The 22,314-nt window shown below is 59.8% G+C and overlaps 6 protein-coding genes across 6 annotated transcripts; 4 read left to right on the forward strand and 2 right to left on the reverse strand.

The window, feature by feature from the left end:
- Window positions 1-680: 680 nt before the first annotated feature.
- On the reverse strand, window positions 681-2,690 carry HRG_10093 (kinase; the record flags this gene model as incomplete). Its single annotated transcript, XM_044868564.1, has 6 exons — window positions 681-1,121; window positions 1,177-1,435; window positions 1,505-1,574; window positions 1,633-2,176; window positions 2,258-2,420; window positions 2,671-2,690. 6 exons carry the CDS (start codon window positions 2,688-2,690, stop codon window positions 681-683), a joined length of 1,497 nt encoding a protein of 498 aa, XP_044716561.1.
- A 2,693-nt stretch (window positions 2,691-5,383) lies between these two features.
- HRG_10094 (TFIIS helical bundle-like domain-containing protein) lies at window positions 5,384-6,774 on the reverse strand (the record flags this gene model as incomplete). The annotated part of the gene is made up of 4 exons (XM_044868565.1): window positions 5,384-5,642; window positions 5,695-6,173; window positions 6,229-6,347; window positions 6,396-6,774. 4 exons carry the CDS (start codon window positions 6,772-6,774, stop codon window positions 5,384-5,386), a joined length of 1,236 nt encoding a protein of 411 aa, XP_044716562.1.
- Window positions 6,775-7,160: 386 nt separating this feature from the next.
- Window positions 7,161-8,726, forward strand: HRG_10095 (di-sulfide bridge nucleocytoplasmic transport domain-containing protein; the record flags this gene model as incomplete). Its single annotated transcript, XM_044868566.1, has 3 exons — window positions 7,161-7,269; window positions 7,350-8,323; window positions 8,376-8,726. 3 exons carry the CDS (start codon window positions 7,161-7,163, stop codon window positions 8,724-8,726), a joined length of 1,434 nt encoding a protein of 477 aa, XP_044716563.1.
- A 1,512-nt stretch (window positions 8,727-10,238) lies between these two features.
- HRG_10096 (fungal specific transcription factor domain-containing protein) lies at window positions 10,239-12,898 on the forward strand (the record flags this gene model as incomplete). Its single annotated transcript, XM_044868567.1, has 5 exons — window positions 10,239-10,457; window positions 10,527-11,686; window positions 11,742-11,860; window positions 11,918-12,152; window positions 12,214-12,898. 5 exons carry the CDS (start codon window positions 10,239-10,241, stop codon window positions 12,896-12,898), a joined length of 2,418 nt encoding a protein of 805 aa, XP_044716564.1.
- Window positions 12,899-15,688: 2,790 nt separating this feature from the next.
- HRG_10097 (reverse transcriptase (RNA-dependent DNA polymerase) domain-containing protein) lies at window positions 15,689-18,777 on the forward strand (the record flags this gene model as incomplete). The annotated part of the gene is made up of 8 exons (XM_044868568.1): window positions 15,689-15,858; window positions 15,966-16,441; window positions 16,515-16,564; window positions 16,708-17,138; window positions 17,190-17,206; window positions 17,638-17,774; window positions 18,193-18,613; window positions 18,683-18,777. The coding sequence occupies 8 exons, from the start codon at window positions 15,689-15,691 to the stop codon at window positions 18,775-18,777; spliced, it is 1,797 nt and encodes a 598-aa protein (XP_044716565.1).
- Window positions 18,778-19,969: 1,192 nt separating this feature from the next.
- HRG_10098 (peroxisomal membrane protein (Pex16) domain-containing protein) lies at window positions 19,970-21,300 on the forward strand (the record flags this gene model as incomplete). Its single annotated transcript, XM_044868569.1, has 2 exons — window positions 19,970-20,159; window positions 20,288-21,300. 2 exons carry the CDS (start codon window positions 19,970-19,972, stop codon window positions 21,298-21,300), a joined length of 1,203 nt encoding a protein of 400 aa, XP_044716566.1.
- Between the last annotated feature and the right edge of the window lie 1,014 nt (window positions 21,301-22,314).

Below are 22,314 nucleotides of genomic sequence, written 5' to 3' on the forward strand. Positions count from 1 at the left end.
GCCCATGTCCAGTCAACGAGATGCGCTGCCCTCGCCGGCAAACAGAGACGTAGACGCCGTGTATTGTGTACAGAGGTAGTCAGTTCGCGTCTTGCCGCCACCATGCTCGCTTCCCTACCAACGTCTGTCCTCGTTATTCCCAGATATTCCATGACCTGTCGTCCTCAATCCTTTACGCACCGTCGAGTCCAGACGCATATGCATCGCGGACCAACATTGCTCTTTCTCTCCCTGTACAGAACAGGTGCCAGATCTATCTATCATGCGTGCTCCATGCTTGTCCCTCCCTTGCCCTAGACCTTTCCATCGCGAGCCATCATACCGTCGTTCATCCATTCGACCCGCATCCCTTTGCGTAACAAAAAGCATCGGCCGACACCTCTGGTGCCCGGAGCTGACGCTTCCCTGCCCATAGCCAAGGCGTAGAGGCGGCTGAGCAGTGCAATGGGCTCCGTACAGCTCCGGCTTTGACTTTTCCCTCCCGAATGCCTGGTCTCCCCACATCTCTCTCCTTTCCCTCTGTCCTCCCATCCCACCGCCTAGGAACGTGGCGCGGTGGTGCCGAGGACGCGCAAAGGGGCCCTCCAGGCAACCAAGAGGACTAGGACAGCAATAAGGGCAACGATGGCGTGGCAGCCAGTGGTGTGCAGATTGCCTCGATCCGTGAGTTTGTCGACCCCCTATCGTTTCCTCACTTCCGTCGCCCACCCGTCGATGCCCTCTCCTCTTCCCCCAACCTCGAGGCCCTCGACTTTGAGGCCCTTCATGCCGGGCGTGTCGTCTAGCCAGCCATGCCCCGCCATCCCCCCGGCGTTTGCGCGCTTCTCCGGTACCAGTTCCAGCATTGGCGTCAAAAAGGTCGAGATTCGCTTCGCTTCATCCTCCTTGAAGTGATATTTTTCGCGCAGCACATCGGGTAGAGCCCAGTGCCGCAGCCGGTGAATGTTGCGCAACTCGCCCTTTCGATTGAATATCTCTTGGCTCCACTTGCCGCTGAGGCAGAGCGACCGCGGAAACGGACCCAGCAGTTCGATGATCTGGGCAATGTGATCGTCGTCTTTGCCGTACTTGGTGCCAGACTGCGGATCGAATAGGTAGTCTCCGGTGATGAGCTCGAAGACCTGTGGCAAATGGTCAGTCTGGTGATGCAAGAGGCGCCGCGACCCGGCCACTTACCATAGCCGCCATGCTCCAAACGTCGGTGCTGGCACCCCATTTCGATCCCAGAATCACCTCGGGGGAGCGGTACTGCCGGGTCTGGATGTCGTTGGTGAAGTGGTGGTTGACCCAGCAGGCGTTGCCCAGGTCCGCAATCTTGACACTGATAATTTCAAAGGAAAGCGGATCCTCTGCCTTGCGCTTCTCGCCAGTCGAGGCCGAAGAACTGCTCGACTTGTCGAGAGAGATGCCGGACACTTCCCGGCTAAGAACGTCCCTGGAAAGAGAGGGGGCGGTCAGCAAGCGGGCAAAGGCAGGTCTCGGGCGTTGGGGACGGTAGGCTTACGCAGACTTCTCCCGCTGCTTCTGCGACTCGTCGGCCGACTTGGGCGAGGATTCCTTGGTGCTCCCAGTGCCTGTTGACAAGGTCGGGTTAGCGCGGTTTTGTGGCCCCGGGTGCAGATGGAATCGTACCTTCGTTGAGGACGCCTGCGAGGCTGGGCTGGGAGCCCACCGAGGGGAACAGGTTGGAGTGATTAAAGGTGGAGTTGAGGGGCGAGGGAAGGGGCTGGCTGCCGGTTATAAGGGTCCTCCGCCTCCGACGGCCGTTGCGGTTGTTTTCCTTGTCGCCGGGGTCGCTCTTGACGACCTTTTTCACAATTTGCTCGACGTCGCCAATCTCGATGAGGACATTTTCGGGCTTGAGGTCTGTGTGGATGATGCCGCACTCGCGGTGGAGGTAGTCGAGGCCAAGGAGGACCTGCTTTGTGATTTGCTTGACGAGGGGCATGGGGATGCCGCGGTGGTTCCAGCGCTTGATGAGGCCGAGGAGGTTCTCGCCCAGGACCTCGAAGACCATGCAGACGTGGGTGCCGTTGGGGCCCTTGTGTTCAAATGAGTCGAGGAGGCTGACGACGTGTTTGCGGCCAGGGTGGTCGGGGTTGGCCTGGACGATCTTGCTGAGCAGCTTGATCTCGTCGATGGCCGTCTCGGTGTAGTGGGCGGCGGAGCGCACCACCTTGAGGGCGACGTGCTTGCCATTGGAATTGTCGCGGGAGAGCCAGACGGTGGAGAAGTGTCCCCAGCCTAGCTTGCGCACAACCGTGTACTTGGCGTCCTTGAACTTCTCGCCAATCTGGACGGGGTGGTAGCCGCCCTTGCAGTAGTCCTCGGAATCTTCCTCGTCGGCCGTGTTGTCGGCGGGGTCGTCGACGGACGAAGATGAGGGAGAGGGGGCCATTGCGCCGGACAAGTGATGCGACCTGCGGATGCGGGAGAAGGGAAGCAAAAGTTAGCAGCAGTCGCGAGAGGCGAGGCGAGTGAACAAAGCGGGTGGGGGTGGGTAGGTTGCCATGGAGGTGCCACGGCGGGGGCGTCAGTGCTCCATGTTTACTACTAGTAGTGCTCGCACTAGCGGGCATAGAGTTGACGAAGGCAGAGCCAGCCTTCGGTTGGACAGATGGTGGCCGAGCAGCCGGCAAGGTCTATAAAAAGGGGTAGAGAGAGAAAGACCTGGTTTTGAGGAAGCTCATCGTGTCTACATGGCGTGAGCCGCGCTAAGGGCGACTGAAGCGTTGACCAAGAGACAGCGGAGAGCGAGACGTCCAGAAGCGGAGAGCGAGAGAATCGTGACGCCCAAGGCGATGCTGCTGATGGCGCTTGCCGGTGGCCCAAGCAGGAATGGAGGGGAGAGATGGAAAGCGCAAAAGATGATACAGGCCAGAGCGCACCCGAGAATGGACCCAGGAGAGCGGAAGCAATCGGGGAGCAGTGGAAAAGAGGAGGCGTGAGGTGAGAGAGAACGCGGTGGGATTGCGAGAGTGAGTGAGGGTGAGAGGGGGAACGGTGCCCGGTACCCGCGCAGGTACAAGCAATGTGGGTACCTACTAGTACCTAGGTAAGGTACCTGCGAAAATGTCTGGGCCAAAGGGCAACCAACGCAAGCAGCGGCGCAAGCAGCGCCTAAAACACGGACCCAGGCACCGCTGTCATGGGGCAGCTACTGGATGTCTGCGGCCGGGGCAGCTGCCTGCTAGTACTGGATGTGCCCGCGCAAGCTCCCCGGGGACGCCAAGCCCGTCCAGGTGCTTACCTCGACCACAGTAGCTGGGTACAGGGTAGGCAGGTGGGTGGGCGCCAACTAGGCGCACGGGACGTCTTCGCCATCAGCAGACATCGCTAGACTTACTATATGCGATGCCACGCAACTCAGCTGCTCCCCTCTCCCGCCGTGTGGCAAAAGAAACCCGTGGATCATGATAATTGGGCTGCTCCCAGTAGGGCTTATTGGGGGGGGGCAAGGGGGGTAAAACGAGCTGGGGGGAAAGGGGGTTCATGGTGGTTGTGTTCCTGTTCAGTCAAGCCCGCATCCAACCTCTCTGCGCTCGAGACTTCTCCGCCATGTCTCACCCCGTTTTGCCCAAGGAAAGGGAGCGAGGCATGAATTCCACGTTGGGTTCGCTTGCGGCCCGCGCTACGGGCGCCCCGCTGCCGCAAGCGCTTGCTGCGGCGCAAGATGATGCTGGTGGGCATGGAGCGGGGGTGGTCTTTTCCCCACCCGCAGAGCAAGAAGCTCAAGGCCGCCAAAAAGAAGAGCAAAAAACCCATGCATCGAGTAGAAAAAAGGGAGCATATATACCCTGGTTTCGCCTCATCTTCGTCATCATCGTTGTTGTGTAGTGGCTGTCCGGCGCCATCGGTCGTGATGATGGGCTTGACGTCCTTTTTGCGCTTCCTCGCCACGAGGCTGCCGCCGTTGGAGCTCGCCTCGCCGGCAAGCGGCGGCTTCTGGCCCTCTCCGGGCAGCTGGCTGCTGCCGTTCATTCTGGCGCCTCCGATATGCTCGTCGTGGTTGCGCGTAGAGTCAAGAGTTGGTCACCGCAAAGGCTGTTGGGTCGACAGGGCTCGGGGGCCGATTGAGGTTCGAGACGGGAGTCGCCGCGTTTGCGTTTGCACGGAGGACGGCTCGCGAGGTTCGACGGCAGCAAGGAGCCGCGCGCATTCGATGGTTGGGGGAGCAGGGCAATGAAATGGAAGAAGCCGAGGGGATCGATGGGGCTAGCCACCTTAATATTCGCGCCCGTTTCCGTGTCGCGGTGGGGGGCGTGTAGAGCCCAGAGAGAGACAAGAGAGGCGCCCAGCTGTCCAAGACCACCCCTCCCTCTCTGTTCGCGTCAGCCAGACAATGGAACAGGGGACGCAAAGGGGAGAGAAGAGGGACGGGTGCGATGAACAAGCACACAAAGCTTGCATCTGTACAGCAGGCAAGGCCGAACACCACTTGCATTGGCCATGACACAGGCCATTACTTGGGCTGACGAGAATGAGGGCGACTGCTTAAGCAACCTACCGGCCTCGCAGGAGAGTGGCTACTGTATGCCCTTTTCAAGCAGTCGGAAGGACGGATCAGCTGCCGAATAAGACTATCCAAACGGCGGCTTCTTTCGCAATAGGTCCCGCGACAGATGGATTCAAGTTTGGGCAAATGCTCCGGCGAAAAGAGAATGAGATGGGTTGAAAGTCGAAGCTGCTAACAGACGTGTACTGTACAGTGGAGGTTAGAGGGAGCTGACACCTGTCGCACGAGGTTTCCATGGCTGGGGCGCCTGAGCGTGGCGTGTGGGTGCCAATGCCGCCTTGCCGGTAGCGGCTAACGAGCAGCTCATTATCCGTATCTGCCAGCCACTTGACCAGCCCTACAACGGTGAAACAGACAGCAAATAGACCGAGTATTATATATCTGTAGTGATAGATAAGTAGTCATAGCATCTTGCATCTAAATACTAGTAGTCTGTCTGTTGAATTTAGCACTATCAACAAGCAAGTACTTTGTACTCAAGGCAACGAGGTACATCACCAGACCCCTGCACGACATGCACTCCCCACGGTCCACCGCGAGCCCCACCGCTCCCTGCTGACGTCATGGCTGTCCCTTTCTCTCCCACCATCCACGGAGCACACTTCGTATCAGCTCGCGCTTCCGCGTCAGCCACGCCAACGTCGACTCCCTCCGGCGCGCAATCTCACCCAAGGATTCAGCGCCATTTGGACATTCGTCCCTGACCACCTCGTCACGCGCGCGAGGCAATGTCACAGTTTCAGGTGTCAAGGCCAAACCAGGCCCAGCCATGCATGTATTCTCACGCCGCCAAAACCCCAAGCTGCTCAACCTCAGCGGGCCTTCCACTGCCAGATCCCGAGAGACTCCAATCCCATGTCCCTGCCCCTACGCCCGCTTCTTGCTCTTCTGCGTCATCTTCCTAAACGCTTCCATGCCACTGGCACCCAGGGGGCGATGATCTTGCCCTCGCGACCCGTCAAAGGTGCTCTTGGGCGCAATCGTGTAGCTCGACGGAAGACTAGCCATGCGCGCTTGGTTACCACCGCTCTGGGGGGCCAAGAACGCATCCCGGGCCGACTGCGACGGCCGCTGCGTGAGATTGAACTGCGACCCTGCCTTTTGCCGTTGCGCAAGTTTGGCAGCCCTATACACGTCTGTCAGCTCATTCCATGGCAACACGGAGCCCGCCCACTTACTGGTAGTCGAATTCGCGCGTCTCAACGTGTCGCTTCTTGTAGTCGTCGGTTCGCTTCAGAATGGGCCGGCTCCACTCTCCCAGAAGCCGCTCAGCCATGCGCTTGATGCTCGGCTCCGGCTTCTTGCTGCGAGTGTAGAACAGCACCACCTTTCCAATCCCGCTGCTTAGCAGCGTCTCCTTTTCAATGTTCAGCCGCGTCAACGCCGAGAAAATGTCGCGCTGGATGTTGTATGCCGGCAGAGACCCGTCATTGAGTGGCTCGAGGAAGAACTTGACGTGTTGGAGAAAGTTGGTGTCGGGGTCCAGCACCGCGTGCTGCACATTGTTGCGGTTGAGGATGGCCGTCACATCCGGTAGAAGCTTCAGCTTGTGCAGCGCTGGCTGGCCAGACTCGCGAGCCGCATTGTCGGCCTGGCAAGCCCGTTCCATTTGCAGCTTGAGTTGTGCCAGCTGGTCGTCGATTTCGTCCTCGAGGTCCTAGCGCTTCGTGTCAGTCCTCACGGGACGGGCCACGGGCGAGGGTAGTCCTCACAATTTCGTCCTTGCGTCTGCGTTTCGTGGTTCCGCCCTTTTTGATGGCGGCGTCGAGCGCACGATCTATGGCCCGTTGCCTCCTCTCCTCCGGGCTGAGCTCTTCCTCGTTGGCCGGCTCTGGTGGCGCGTCAGCTTCCTTGGTCCGCCGTCTTTCTCCCCCATCACCCGTTCGCCTCGATCTCCTCTGCGTCGTCTTGCCTGTGTCTGCCGGGGTGTCGTCCTCCACGGGAACCTCGTCATCTCGGTCTCGCCTCTTCTTGTCCCGCCGACCCTCTCGAGGCTTCTTGGGCACATCGCCGTCTGTACGCTTTCGCTTGGTGGCCTTGAGTGTTCGCGCGATATCCTCGTCAATGTCCACGGGGCGGTCCTCGATGTTGGCCGTTTCCGGGTCGTAGTCCTCAAACTGGTTCTCGTCGATTTCAGAGAGGAGATCCGAGTCGCGGTCGGAGTCGGCGGCGGCAACCTCATCCTGGAATGTGGCCTCTTGCCCATCGTCGACCGGCTCGTTGGCTGACGAGCGGGCAGGCGAGTCCGCGTCCGACATGATGGAGCTTTTCTCGTTGTTCGCACGCGGCTAAAAACGATAAGGCAAGACGCGATCAATCCGGAGATTAAAACGACTTGTTTTCGAGCCGAAATGCTTCTCGGCCTTTTCGCTCTTGATGGAAGACGGGGGGACGGTGCTCAGATGATGCGGTTGCAGGTTCGCCTTTTTGCAAGTTTGGGCCAAGCTCAAGGGATCGGACCGTTGGAATTGCTGACATAAGCGTTCAGCCTTGTCCGTGTCCATTGGGCTTAGGCCCCACTCCCGGTTTGTTTACTTTCCCTGCTCTAGCCGCCTGGTTTGCGGAAATGTCTTAACCAAACTCCATGCCACTTAGGACTTTGAACCATCACGATAGTCAATATCGATTGTTGATAACAGCAGCCATGGATACCAGGAGCTTCGAGGGCCCCATGGACTGGGAATACCAGGATCGCGGCCCTTTCGACCCAACCAGTCCCTTTGCACAGGCGGCCAGCAAGGCTCCGCGGAACAGTGAGCTACCTGCAAGCCCAGGCCACGGACCATGGGCTTCCCTCGGCTCGGTAACAGCCTGACTGACGCACTCTCCGCAGTTTTTGCCTCTCCCGTCAAGTCTCCGCCCCGTCGCGACAACCCGTTTGCCAGCCTCTCCACGCCGTCGAAACCGCAGCCGTTGCCACCCCAGACCTCTCGCTTTACCCCTCAGCTACCGCCGAGAAACATTGCGCCGCCTTTCCGAAACCCTGCTTTTACCACGCCGAGGAGACCTCTCGATGAGGTGGTGCTTTCAGAGGCATCGGGTGCCGAAGAGAGCCCCGCGCCGACGGAAATGTTCGACTATCCCAACGACACCCCAGAGGCGGACCACAGGATGGATGCGACGATGGGAGGCACCCTGATGCCGTTGAAGATTGACAAGACCAGTCGATATGGCAAGACGGGGCTCTTTTCCAAGAAGTATGCGTCGGGCAAGGGGGAGATTCGAGCGCACAGAGACCTCTCGGTTGGGATGAGGAAGCGGAAACGACACAACTATGACCGAGACGTCGGCAGCGTCGCCCTTTATCGCCACGCGCAAGACAGCGAAGCATGGGACTCGGAATTCGACACGGACAGCGAGGGGCGCTCGCGAAGCTCGACGCGGCCAAAGCAGCACGAGAAACAGGACAAGGCCAAGGGCGCTTTCGAGTCCTTTTTCTACGCCCTCAACAAGTATCCCAACACGCCGGACCACGTGCAGCGGTGGATGCAGCTGGGGGCCAACCTGTTTCTCGTGTCGGTGCTGGCCTACCTGGGGTGGTCGGTCGTGAGCACGGTGCGCAGCGACATTTACAAGGCCAACGACCTCGCTCGGCAGGAGCTCATGAGCAAGATGACGGAGTGCCAGACACAGTACAAGATGAACGAGTGCGCCAAAAAGGACCGTCCGGCCCTAATGCCCATGTGCGAGAAGTGGTACGAGTGCATGATGCAGAACCCCGAGTCGATCATGAGGGTCAAGGTGACGGCAAAGCAGGTGGCCGAGATTATCAATGAGTTTTCCGAGACGATGCATCTCAAGGCCTGGGTTGGTGCTCCCTCGCGTGACGTCTTGGAAGAAGCGACTAACGCGACGGCAGGGCATCCTCCTTGCCTTCATCTTGGTGTGCACCACGGTCAACGTGGGTGCGCTCAGCCGGCACAGCGGACACAAGCCCGTAGTCCCGTCGGCACCGGCACAGGCAAGCGACGTGGGGCACGAGGCGGCGCGATCTCCGGGCATTACGCCGGGGTATATGCTGGTTCCGGTGCAGACACCGCGGATGCAGCGGCGGGCAATGCTAGACGAGGGAACCGACACGGACACGTCGCCGCTCAACCTGAAGCCAGCCATGGCTCACTACACGCCGTCTGGGCGCAGGAGCCCAAGCAAAGGAGAGCGGCAGATGAGCCCAGTCAAGTACAGCCGGGGCGCCAGCAAGGGCGGGTGAGGAGCGCGGCTGTAGGTTAACAGAATATCCTGTATAATATTTGGAGGGACCTTTGTAGCAAGGGATTTGCGTTGCGCTTGTGGCGTTGTGGTGGTTGGTGACCTGGTAGGCGGTCGTTTATCGCATTGTTTGTTGTTTGGGCAGAGTCTGCAGAGGCAAGTAATACGCAGGCCTTCTTGGCCCTTGTCCTGCTCAATCTGCGTGCGTTTCGATGAACAAGTCGTCGGGACAAGGCCGGAGTCGACTCCGAGCGGTACCCAGGCATCTGTACCCAGGCCAAGGGCCTTAAGGGCCCCGCGTAATAGGTACTGGCGAGCGTTCCTGAGAGGCTCACCGAGGCTCCATACAAGCCGGGGTATTGAGAGGTACAGTACATAGGTAAGCCAGTTTGCCAGCAGAAAAGCGTACCTCGGCTTTGGAGGGGCCAAGTATCGAGTACGCGTTCGTCTGCACGTCCACGTCGACCTGCAAGTACCTGCATCGTCAGGCCGTGTCGGCACGGCCTCGATCAATCGGTCTCTTTGTTTTCATGAGAACGAGGTATCACTATTTGCTCAAGATCAAGGTACTTCTATCTCGATTTGGCCAATAGCATGTACCGAGCACATGGCCCTGCTTTTCTCGGCGCTGCCTTACCGCCTAGAGGTAGGTACTTAGGTATGAACTACTGTACTCGCCCGGCTGCTGCCTCTGTCCACAGTGCCGTTGGCCAAAATAGACATTTGGTCTTGGCCAAATAGTAATAGTCTTATGAAACGGGAAACGGGTTCTTGGATCGCTTCGCACGCTGCGCATAAAATAGCCGTGCAGCGCCCAGACATGTCCCCCAGAGCTGGGCATTTTGGCAACCTGGTCGTCGAGCCCGAGTGGGTACCTCGCTGGATGTGCAAAGTACCGAGTACATGCATGCCTCTATCGACAAGATGGCAGCCATGCAAATGTGAGCACCCGTCCGCAACTGTGTGCTATCCTTCTCGCCAACCACCATCGCCTCTCTCTCACTCCTCCTCCTCAGCTCCCTCTCGAAGCTGCATACCCTTTGCGCAATTCGCCCTACTCTGCCCCTTGTCTGCGGAAAAAGAGGCCGCCAACAAATCTTCAAACGCTCCCTGCCCACCCCGCGAGGAGGCCGGCAGGGAAAAAGACACATCCTCAGCATCCTCAGCCTCTTCAACTTTTCCTGCCGGCGTCCGTCCGGACCGCGGATCCACAGGAGCCTCCATATTCCCTCCTTCTTCCCGTCTGCACGTCACTCGAACGAGTCTGAACGAGTCTGCCCGTCATCTCGCCCCGACGTCTCCCCATGAGTCCATTCACGCGCAAGCGGCCGCGATAACAGACGTCGACATCTCCGTCGATGCCCCAACCCTCATCTGCTTCTCTCTCCGCACAACTATGTCGTTCACTCTGCGACGCTGCAGCAGTACCAAATCGACCCTTGGGCGCCCTTGACCGGTTATCGAATCGACTCAAGCTAGCCAGGCAGGGGTGAATCCAACCTTCACCGTCGCCATGGACAGACACAGCAGCAGCCATACACCCTCGGGCGACGGCCAGCCAAGCACCGGCAACACGCCCCAGACGGCCTCGACCTCCCAGTCTGCCCAGTCCCAGCCTGCCACCGCCCCGGCTCCCGGCTCGGCGTCAAACCTCGTCAACTCGAAGCGCCGCCGCGGTCTCGGCGTCGTCACCCCAAATGCATGCACAGAGTGTCGAAAGAAGCGAGCCAAGGTATTCCCTTGTCAATCTCCCCCACCATGTCTGTAAGCTGACCCTCACTTTCTTCTTGCCTGTCACAAGTGCGACGGACAGAAGCCTTGCGGTCGCTGCAAGTCGCAAAAGGATATCGACTGCGTCTACGAGATCCCCGTGCGCCAGTCCAAAGAGAACCTCCGCAGCGAAATCGAGAATCTGCGACAACACCAACGCTCCAGCGATGTCGTCTTCGCCGCTCTCGTCCGCCCAGATCTATGGGAGGAAGTCTTGCGGAGGCTGCGCGGCGGCCAGCCCATTGACAACATTTCCGAATGGCTCAACGGGACCATGCCCGCCGGCACAGTCCTCCCCCCTTTGACATCTATCGTTGACCGCGAGCTCGGCCCCGGATCCGCCGTCCGTTCCGTGGGGGCCGTCGCCGCCTTTGGTGGAAGCAGCACAGGGCCTGTCGGGGGCCTCGGCGTTGAAAACCTGAGCCCCCTGACGGCCCACCCGCCTGCCATGATGAACGAGCTGGGGCACAACAGCCCCTGGCACTTTTCTTCGCACAGCCAGGCTGGGTCTGTCAGGAGTGAATCCCACGCGGATGGCTTGAGCTGGCAGACCGATCTCCGAGGCCCGCCGCATTCCCGCGTCGGGTCCTGGGCAGAGAGCATGCATCACGATCAGGCGTCGGACAGCATGCCGAGATATCGGGGGCTCGCAGAGGTCCTGTCCCCCCTGAGCGAGCCGGGCTTGAGGTCTTCTGCCGAAACGTGGACCAAGATCACGGGCGACATCAACTTGGTGCAGCACCTGCTGGCCCTCTACTTTTGTTGGGAATACCCGACGTTTGCCTCGCTCAGCAAGGAGCACTTTCTGCTAGATTTCCAAGCCGGCCGCCATCGGTACTGCTCGCCCATCCTTATCAACGCCCTGCTGGCCCTTGGCTGCCGCTTCTCCACCCACCCGATGACGAGGGCCAATCCCGACGACCCGTACACGTCGGGCGATCACTTCTTCAAGGAGTCGCAGCGCCTCTTGAACCAGGAGACGGACCACCACTCGCTGACGACGATTCAGGCCTTGGGCATCATGTCGATTCGAGAAGCGAGCTGCGGTCGAGACTCGGAGAGTTGGTACTATGCCGGCCAGAGCATCCGGCTGGCCATTGAGATGGGCCTGCACCGTGTCCACTACGAGGGCGACGAGGATGAGCTCGCCGTTCAGGCAGCGACCTTTTGGGGCGCCTTCGCACTAGATCAGTAAGCGGTTCCTGTCGACACAATGGCACGGCGTATGCTGACGGTGAGATTGTAGTGCATGGTCTCTGGCAACTGGCTCGCTGCCGCAGTGCTCGTGCTTCATCCGTCTGCCACACAAGCCCGCCATCATCGACGACATTGAGGCGTCTCTCTGGGTTCCCTACACGGACGATGGTGAGACTTAGATTCAGCGACGAACGTATTGTGATCAGACTTGCTGACCTTGGCTAGGCGCGCCACTGCAGCGCTCGTGCGAGCAGCCGTCCAACGTCCGGTCCGTCTACACGTGCTTCTGCGAGCTGAGCGAGCTGGTCCACCAGTCGTTGTACATTTTACACTCGCCCCGCAAGCCGCTGACGGCGAGGGATCTGCTAAACATCTACACCCAATACCTCAACTGGTACGATCAGATCCCCGAGGTGCTGCGCCTCGGCCACAACTTTACCCCCGCCGTCTTGTTTGCCCAGTGAGTACCGCGATGAGATGTCTACCCTCGCCCGACGGCCGTGGCTAATGATGTCCCGCAGTATGTATTACCATTTTGCCATCCTGCTGCTCTTCCGGCCCCTGATCAAGCTCCGCATCATAGGCTCCAAGGTGCTGCCGCGGGACGTGTGTTTGCAGGCAGCAGACGCCATCCAGAGCCTCTTGACGTCGTACTCACAGCTCTACACGCTTCAAAGGACGCCGTCGTTTGTGCCGTACTTTGTCTTGACCTCGGCCATCATGCACCTGGCCATCGGGGCGTCGGCCGAGACGGACGGCACCAAGGGCGAGCCAGGAAAGGTGGATCCGGCAGTGATGAGGGACTCGCGGATTGCCGAGACTCTCAAGCAGGGCATTGCGGACCTCACGCAGATGGCGCCGTGCCACCACTTTGCGGAGCAGGCGCTCAATATTCTGCGCTACTTGGCCAAGAAGTGGAGCATCGACGTGGGCAACGAGGACAGGAACAAGCTGGCGCCCGAGGAGTACAACAAGCTGGACCGGCCGTACACGAGTAGCTTCAACTTCTTCTCGCCCAACCTGAAGACGGGGCACTTTATACGCCGCTGGGGCACAGGGCAAGTGGTTAGTGACGGGGAGCCCGAGGTGACGGCCAAGTCGGCGGACAATATGGAGAATCCGCTTTTCTGGCCGTTTCCCCTGCAAGGGAGGCCGATGCTTCCGACGGGCAAGGAGCTGGAGCAGGCGGGGTTCGCGCTGCTCTAGGAAGTCGGTCGGGAGACGTCTGCTTCTGTGTCCTCGTGGTGCGAGGGATGGTTATGAGGGTGTGAGGCGTTGGCGCGGGGGTGAGTAAAAGGCGTACGGAGGGGGCAGAGTCGATGGACTCGCTTTGCCGAGTCGTGGCCGTCGAGGGCATCTGCCTGGCACCTGTTGTCGTACATGTGTGCAAGTTTCGATGTGCCAGCCACGAATACCCGGAGGCTTGAGGGAAGGGCCAGTAACTTTACCAGCAAGGCCTTGGCATGTTTCACAGTGGAACGGATATGCTCTTTGGCGGTTTGCGATGCAGCCAAAATCAAAAAAGGGGGCATATACCGGGGAAAGAGTGGTGCTCTTGTTCCGCCAACAGGGACGACAGCGTTGAATACACCTGTAGAGAGCCAATACATACGCTTCATTCTGCTTTCGTTCGATTTATCGTCGCAGTATTTGGGAAAGGGATTTGCCTCGCCTAGGCTATCTTGACTTGATGCCTATGTGGTGGCGTCTAGGATATCAACCATTCGCCAGCCCTTGGGCTTCGTTTTCCAAGCTGCATAGCTCAAACACATGGGATATATGTGTCGTCATTTGCCAATCAACACGGTGATGGACAAGCAATGCATGCACATCCACATGCGATATGATGCGGTGCGATGTGATGAATTGACGGCACTTGCCTACCTACCCTATACCGATTCAAAAGGGGCCATGCGAGGCTCTCACCAACGCGTGGTCACCTTCCCCTGTTTTCTTACTTTCTTGGCATGCAATTGTTAAGAAAGTAGCGCAATTTCCCACCAACTCGCCTAACAACTGCACGTTAATCATTCCAGCCGCGCTTTGCGCTGGCTTCGGCAGCAGCCATGGCATCTGCCACGAGCTCGCATGCCAGCCCAGATCCCTTTGATCTGGGTGTCCATACCCCGCCCAACCTCGCGCGATTAGCCCGTGCATCTCAGCTTCGACACAGTTCCCCCATTGCGAGCCGTCCCATTGGTCTCACATCCGCGTTTCGGCGACCGGCGGCGACGCCGTCCTCGCCCCTTATCAGACTCTCCAATGCCGCCGCTACGGAAGGAGCGCAGCGTGAATCCACCCCGAACCGGCCTGGCTCGGCCGAGTCCGTTAACCTCCAGCCGGTCTCGATCGTTGAAGCTGCCAACAAGCTCGCAGTTGAACAAACAAATGCCTACAACGCCAAAATGACAGTGTTCCGAGCCTTTGTGAATCATTCGAACAGACTGCGAAACAATACACGTCCGGCCTTGAACACAGCTTTGCGGAACAATTTTCCAACAGCTTCCTCGACTTTTGGAAGCAGGCGCTCTCCGACCTCAATTCCGCACCTGCCCCGACCTACAGCAGCGTCGCCGCCGGTCGCCCTGCAAGCCAGCCCTCGGGGCCACACTCCACGGCCGCCGCAGCCCCGCAACAGCAACGACCACAACAACCAACCTCCCGTCCCCAGGAACCACCAACCCCCGCCCCACCAAAAGAAGACCGTGTTTTCGTGCGGCTCGATGCCGAAGCGCCGGCGCGAGACCACAGCAGCTACGCAATTCGGACCCACATCGCCGCCAAAGTCGGCATCGACTTGCACCGGGTCCCGGCAGCTTTCAAGGTAAACCCCGGATGGGCCATCCGAACAACGGACGCTACCATCAGGGACCTCATCGTCCAGCGACAGTCGGAATGGTCCGAGGACCTAGACGCGACCTCGGTGGAGATTAGTCACAAATGGTACACGTACGTCGTGCCCAACTGCCCCCGAAGACTTACGGACTTGCAGGGCAATGAAGTCAACTACGAGGCGGCCGTCAAAGACGAAATCGCCTGCCAGACCGGGCTCACACCCATCAGCATCCGTCCCAGCCGGCACGATTCAAGCGACCTTCCGAGTAAGACGCTTATTGTGTCCTTCCTCGAGCCTACCCAGAGACCTTGAGACTTTTTGGCTCCAGCCGACTTGCCCGACACATCGTCAGATCCAGCATGCCCAGCCAGTGCAACAAATGCTGGGATTTCCACGCTCGACACAGCTGTGACCGACAACCGTCCTGCAAGCGTTGCGGAAGGAACGGCCATGACGGTGAAACCTGCGTAGCCCTCGAGCAGTGCGCAAACTGCCTCGGACCCCATTCCGCAGATTTCTCGAAATGCCCTGCACGCCCCAAGCGATCACACGGCGTCATTCGCCGCCTGACGAAGGAGGAGAAACCCTCGTCCGACAGATGGGCACCCAACTATTTGCTCAGCGGAAGCAACAGTTCGAGCGCATAGACCAACCCGAACAGCTAGAACGAGACTCCTCCGAGATTCTCAATTCCATAGCTCCGAGCACTGCTCAGCCCGACGACCAGGAAGCCGAGCACCCAGATGACAGGTCACGGGGCAGGAGCGAAACCTCAGTCCTAAGCTCGACCAGGACCATGTCTCCGCCATTCATTATGGTAACCACGACACCTCAGCCTCAGAGCGAGGGCAACGAATCTAGACCAGCTTCCTTCAAAGAAGCGACGCATCAGCCCCATTGCACTATCTCCATGACGAGACATCCCCGCGTGAACCAAAGCGACAAGAAGACCCTGCGAGTCTTCCAAGCTAACGTAGGCAAGATCTCGCCAGCACATGACTGCGCCCTTGCCCTCGCCGACTCTGAACGATACGACATAGTGCTCCTCCAGGAGCCGTGGACGGAAGCCAAGGACGGCCGATGTCTTACCAAACCCACCCAGCCTACGATACCTTCTCCCAGTCGACAGCTGGGACGACAACAGCACCCGACCTCGAGTAATGACCTATGTCCGGCGGAGTCCCTGCCTGATGACAGATCAGAGGAGGCCTGTGGCGACCCGCGACATTCTCTGGCTCACCATCAACAACATAACAGTAGTAAACTTCTATCGACAACCGCACTACGATGAAGCACTGGAGATGCTCCTCCAGTGGACCACACCAGGAAGGTGCCTAGTAGCAGGCGACTTCAACGCCAAACACAGTAGCTGGCAAACCGGCCGGCTCGATGGCCGAGGTGACGACATCGCCTTTGGGCCTCTGAGAACGGCCTTAGCTTGCTCAACCCTGCCGATGTGCCAACGAACCCACATGGCAACACAATAGACCTCGCCTTCTCCAACATACCACTATCCGAAGCTGTCGTGGAGGAACACCTGGCCACCAGCTCTGACCACTTCACGCTCAGCGTGACACTCGCTGACCTGGCTCCGGCCTCGGTGCCGCTAGGAAAGGTCCGCCTCACCTCTGACGACGAGCTCGCTCGTTTCGCCGAAATGGTCGATTCCGGAGCAACAGCTATCCCGGCCGCGGCCTCGTCTCCCAAGAGCTTGATTCCTGGCGTTGGCGCTCGTGGAACTTCTCCAACTGGCAGCCAAGGCCGCCGGTCGCCCTGTCCGCAAAGGGCACGCAGCGCGCCCTGGTGGACAGAAGAATGCGCCCTCGCCGCGGCGGAATACCGCGCGATTAGGAGAGTCTACCCTCTCGGCTTCAATCGGGAAGTCCAGCTTGCAAAGAGACTTCCAGAAAGTCGTGCGGCGAGCCAAAAGACATTACTGGCGCAATCTGATCGACAGCTTCACTGACAGCGCCTCCATATTCAAAGCGGTCCGATGGCTGAGATCACCGGGCGCTTTCCAGCCTCCGCCCCTACAAGTAGGCGATGTAGTTTACGAGACGCAGCTTGACAAAGCCAATGCCCTACGGCGGGCGACGCTCGAGCGGCGCACGGCGGACGACGACATCCCAGATCCGTGGATCCCAGTCGACACAACGAAAACCGTTCCTTCACGCAACAGGCGTCACTTGAGGAAGTGCGCGACGCAACCCTACGGACAGGAAACACGTCTCCCGGCCCCGACAGCATCACGGTACAAATGCTCAAGGCGGTATGGCATATTATCGGAAGCCACGTCCAGCGGCTGTACGAAGGCTGCCTCACCATCGGCCATCACCCGAAGCCGTTCAGAGAGGCCGAAGTAGTCATGATAACAAAACCAGGCCGAAGGAACCTCTCGACCCCTCGTGCCTGGCGACCCATCTCCCTACTGTCCTGCCTAGGCAAAGGTCTCGAGCGGCTCATCGCACGCCGCCTGGCATGGGCCTCCGTCCACTACGGAGTCCTCCATTCACAACAAGCTGGCGCTCTCCCGAAGAGATCTGCCGTTGACCTTGTTGCCGCTCTGCTGCATGACATTGAAGAGGCGTTTGCCCGCGGACAAGTTGCCACGTTGGTGACTATGGACATCCAGGGAGCCTTCGACACTGTCCTCCGCAACAGGCTGATCCTTCGCCTCCGTGAGCAGGGGTGGCCAGAACATCTCGCTCGATGGGCTGGTTCTTTCATGCATGACCGCTCGGCGCGCGTCAGATACCAGGACACTACCACGCCCAGCTCGCCTCTCCAATGCGGCCTCCCCCAGGGATCACCAGTCTCGCCCATCCTTTTCTGTTGTACACGGAACCAATTTACCGCCTAGGGAAGCCGAAGGCGCTTCGGCTACGCAGACGACACGGGTATCCTATGCATAGGTAACTCCTGGAGAAGACAGCCGAGAGAGCGTCGCGCTATGTAAACGAACTTGTGGCCTGGGGCGCCGCCAACGGCATCGCCTTCGACCCGATGAAGACTGAGGTCATGCATTTCTGTCGAAGCAAACCTAAAGTTGCCCCGCCTATATTTCACGGCGACTCAGAGAAGCGCCCTGACCGAGCACTGCGATGGCTAGGCATCTGGCTCGACAGCACCCTGTCGTTCAAGACACACGTGGAAAAGTGGACAGCCAAGGCACAGGTCGTGGCCTATCACTTGAAAAGTCTGGCAAACACCAAACATGGTCCTCTTCCCGGTGCCGTTCGCAGAGCCGTAAGAGCATGTATCGAACCGGTGCTGCTCCACGGCACCGAGGCATGGTACCCGGATTAACCAGCCCGCGATGGACCCAGCCAGCAAAAGAAGGACCATCCGGGATACAGCAACTCATCCGAAAGATGAACAAGTCGCTTCACACATCCATCCGAGCCATCCTGCCTGTTTGGAGGACGACGCCGATCAATGCCCTCCATCGAGAGAGCGGCATTCCACCGGTGATACAACTGCTCGAGGGGCGTCGCATGCGCTTCGCGGCCCGCCTCAAGTCTCTCGATGAAGCCCATCCGCTTGCGAAACGTACAGTCCGGCCCAAGCCCCCTGTCATCCACAGGTCGATCAAACTGAAGTACCAGGTGCCGCGAGAAGGCTTCCGGACCCGACTTCGACGCAGTGACCAGCTGCTGCCTTGCAGCAGGCGGCCAATTCTCCTCCTCGCCGCTTCGGCGACGATCAGGCGCTGCCTCTGCAAACCGCCCCGAAAGACCAGTCAGCAGCGGATTTCCGCATTTGGCTCCGGTCAGTGCCACCACACACTCTGGTCGTCTACTCAGACGGATCGCTCTCCTCGGATGCAGCGGTCGGTTATGGCTATGCCATCCATCTGGATGGGCAAACCGTCCTAAGTGGCTGCGGCCGACTTGGGCCCGCTGAGGTTTTTGATGCGGAAGCGAAAGGCGCGCTCGAGGGCCTGCGCGCTGCCCTAAGCCTCCCACGATCGCAGAGGGTAGTCGTTTGTCTCGACAACATCGCGGCGGCAACATGCCTCAGAGGCATGCCGGCAGACTCCTCCCAGGATGTCTTCCTCGAGTTCCAGGCCCTGGCCACAGCACACGGTGCCACGGAGGTCCGCTGGATCCCCGGCCACACCAGCATCCCAGGCAACGAGCAGGCCGATGCCTTAGCGAAAGCAGGAACCTCTCAACCCGAGCCCGCAGGCGCTGTCCCGACACTGGCATATCTGCGCAGGGCTGCAGGCAGCAGCCTAAAGTGCATTTAAAGCCTGGTGGGAAGCCTCCGCACCCGAACAGTACAAGCCACTGCACCTTGCCGACGACCGGCTGCCCCTGAGCTCAAACTCCCGACCGCTTCTCCACCACCTGCTTGCAGCCAGAACCCGTCACGGGGACTTTGCCGACTACCACGAGAGGTTCAACCACGACGATGCGCGACTGACGTGCTCATGTGGCCGACGAAAAGAGCCAAACCATGTCTTTATTGCCGAAAGATCGAGCCGCGGCATCGGATGAGGCTGACGCCCTCACCTACTGCAGCAGTCAATCGCGCAATAGGCAGAGACTTCGACAGGTTCGTCAAGCTGGCGAAGGCGTCCTCCTTCTTGAATGGGCTTGCCCTCGCCACTAGGCGGCTGCATCACACCTTTCCTCACCTCTTTCCTTTGTTCAAATCCCCGGATTCGGCCAGGCAGAGGTGCTGCAACACCCTTTGCCCGGCCGGGCCAACTGAGGCTGCGCTCTGCAGTCTCCGACAACGGTCCCTTGAGACCAAAACTGAATGGCGATCTCACCGCCGCGCCTGCACGACCCGCTGACGGGCACCAGGTTCAACACGGAGCGCCTCAGAGCCGATGAAATGCTGGATGGTGGTTGTTTACGTTTGCGAGAGGAGACTGTAGACAGCCTACTAGCTCAGCACGTCCTGTGCCCCACCGGGACCTGAGCGGCCTCACGGCCGCTGGACGGAAAATACACATACATACATACATATGCGAGGCTCTCACGTTGCTGTTATCTTATCAGCTGCTGCGCCGAGGGCGGCCGCGGCGTGAACCTCGGCCCAGGTCCACGTTGCACATACGGTTGCATTCCAGCCCAGCCCTTTTTTTTCCCCTCGACGCACCTCATTTCACGCAACTGCCTTTGCTGTTCTTCTCGTCACACTGCCCAGCGCACCGCTTCATGATCCTCGGTAAACCCCCTCTTGCCGAGCCGGCTCGCGACTACAAGAAAGGGCGCGTGTCGAGCCGCTGCCGCAAAACCGACCACGGCCCGCCAGCGCATCTTCCGGAGAAGGACGATAGCGAGGGAGAAGAGGCGCGTCATGCCCCGTGTCCCGTCGCGACGAGGATAGAGACTTTGCAAGCCGGTCGGAAAAGGGCAGGACAAGAAAGAGCAGAGGGCGCGAGGACGGATATCGAAGAGAAGACAGAGAGACCACACAGGGCCGCCGTCATGCCGCCGCAGCCGCAGCCGCAGCCGCAGGCAAAGCCCGTGCCGCCGCGCCGTGCGAACAACGCCGTCGCCCAGGTGCTTAGCCTGCCGCCGCGCTGGCTGGCGCTATACGACGACTTCATCTCCAAGAACGCGGGCCAGGTGTCGCAGATTGAGAGCGCCCTGCGCAGCCTGACGTACATCATTCCCGGTTCGTCCCTGACCTTTTCTTTTTTGCCTGTTCGCCTGAAGGGAGAGAAACACGTCAGATGTGACAGGATGGGGCGAGAAAGGGAAGAAAGAGAAAGAGGCTAACCTGGTAACTTGTCTGTGGCACAGGCCGATTCCGCGACGCCGAAATCGCCTCCGAGTCGATCCATTCAGGCGTCCAGCTCCTCTCGCTCTACCATGACAACCTCCTCACCCGCGCCTCCTCCACCTCGACGACCTCGGCAAGCCACCCCCCGCCGCCACCCGCCGCCGCCCGCTCCGCCCACGCCCGCTACACGCGCTTCTGGGCGCACCGCAGCCCGCTGTACCGCCGCGTCGCCCTCGCCCTGCAGATGCTCGTCTACACGCAGCTGCTGTGCGAAATGGCCGCCAAGCGCCGCGCCGGCAACGCCGCCCGCTGGCGCGTCGTCGTCGCCATCGAGGCGGCCAAGGCCCTGTGTCGTCTGCTGCTGCTGCGCGCCACCCGCGCCCGGCCCCTCCTCTCGCCCGCACTGCCAGAGCGCGAGGCCGTCTTGCCCGGCGAGGGGGACGGCGAGGGTGAAGACAATGGGGAGCATGACCGCGGCCAGCAAGGCAGCGTCGACGAGCCCATGTTCCTCGACGTCAACGGCGGCAAACACCCCCATGAGCGCGAGTGGGCCATGCCGCGGACCGGCATGAGCCTCCCCTCGCTGCCCGACCCGGCCGACATCAGCTCCTACCTGCTCGGCCGCGTGCTGACAGCCGACGACGTCAAGCCCGCCTCCAAGCTACTTAACCGCCTGCAGGGCGCCGGTCACGCCGCCGAGGTGCTGCACATCCTCGCGCCCCTTGTCTACGCCGCCGCCCAGGCCCGCGGCCGCGGCGCAAAGTCGTGGACGCCTTGGCTCGTTGGCGTCGGCGTAGAGTACGCCGCCAGGCAGCTCCGCGACCGCAGCCTGCGCACCACGGCGCTCGAGCGCGACGAGTGGAACAAGCGCGCGTGGGCCATGGCCTGGTGGGCGATGCGCGGCGCCTTCTACGACAATGTCACAAAGGGCGTCGTCGGAGGCCTCACGCGCAAAATGCCCGGCTTCGTCGCAGGCATCCTCGAGGACTACGAGTACCTGTGGGAAAACTACTACTTCAGCACCAGCGCATAACCGCCGCCCATCCGTGTGTCACTGAGCGTCCACACGCGTCGTCTCGTGCCACCAAGGACTGGCCAACCGCAGCTCGAAAGATGGCCCCCTTTCGGACCTTGGGCCCTTTTCGTGCCCTTCCGTTTGTCCATTATTCATGCTTACCAACGAAAAGAGCAATTTTTGCACTGGTGAAACCGCCCATGTGCTTGCGCATGGCCCTCTACCCCGTGCCCGGACACGGAGGTCCGGCTTGAGAGAACACATCCTCCTCAGACAGCCATGATGTCGAATATAAGCTGCCGGCCTCATCAGACGACACGTCGGAGGGCGTTTAATATCGTAATACGACAGGTCTCACGCCTGTTTGGGACCTGCTGGGAAAGCTGTAAAGGCAATCAGGGTCATCATCAGCGACGACCAGAGAGGGGCCAACAAAGCGGAGACGGCGTGCACGAGCCAAGGGAGGGTCTGATGGGGGCGAGGCATAGCCCTGATCGACGGCCATTTCCGGAAAGCTCGTCGCAAGCTACATGGCTTTTGCCTTTGAGCGGAGAGACGACTAGGCGTTTCATCTTTGTGCTGGCATCGCCCGGTGGGGCCCGCAAGCTGGGACGGAGAATAGGAGTTGACAGCCTGCACATGTATATATATAGCACAATCCTGCCTGCCTGCTCCTAGAGCACAGACCAAGGGCGAGTGTTTGAGGATATGCCAGGCAGTGCGTGCAGCACACGGGGACAGGAGGGCTAAAAACAGAACCGTGGCCCACGGCTGCTGCGGCGCGCAATTTCACGCCGTCGTGGATCCATAACGTGCTGAAAAAAAGAGGCGCCTCTCCCGGACAGAGGGAGCAGAGGGTCCAGAGACGTACGTGGCCCGACGATGCGGATATTTGAGAAAACCTTAACACATCCACTGCAAGTACCGTAGCAGAGTGGAGGTGTCGGCATCCACCAGGCACGAACTCGTCAAGACGGGCGCGAAACCGTTTTGGCTCAGTCAGTGATTGCTGCCGGGGCTTACGATGTCGAT

The sequence above is a fragment of the Hirsutella rhossiliensis genome, assembly GCF_020360975.1.
Source record: "Hirsutella rhossiliensis strain HR02 chromosome Unknown scaffold00014, whole genome shotgun sequence".
Classification (NCBI taxonomy): domain Eukaryota; kingdom Fungi; phylum Ascomycota; class Sordariomycetes; order Hypocreales; family Ophiocordycipitaceae; genus Hirsutella; species Hirsutella rhossiliensis.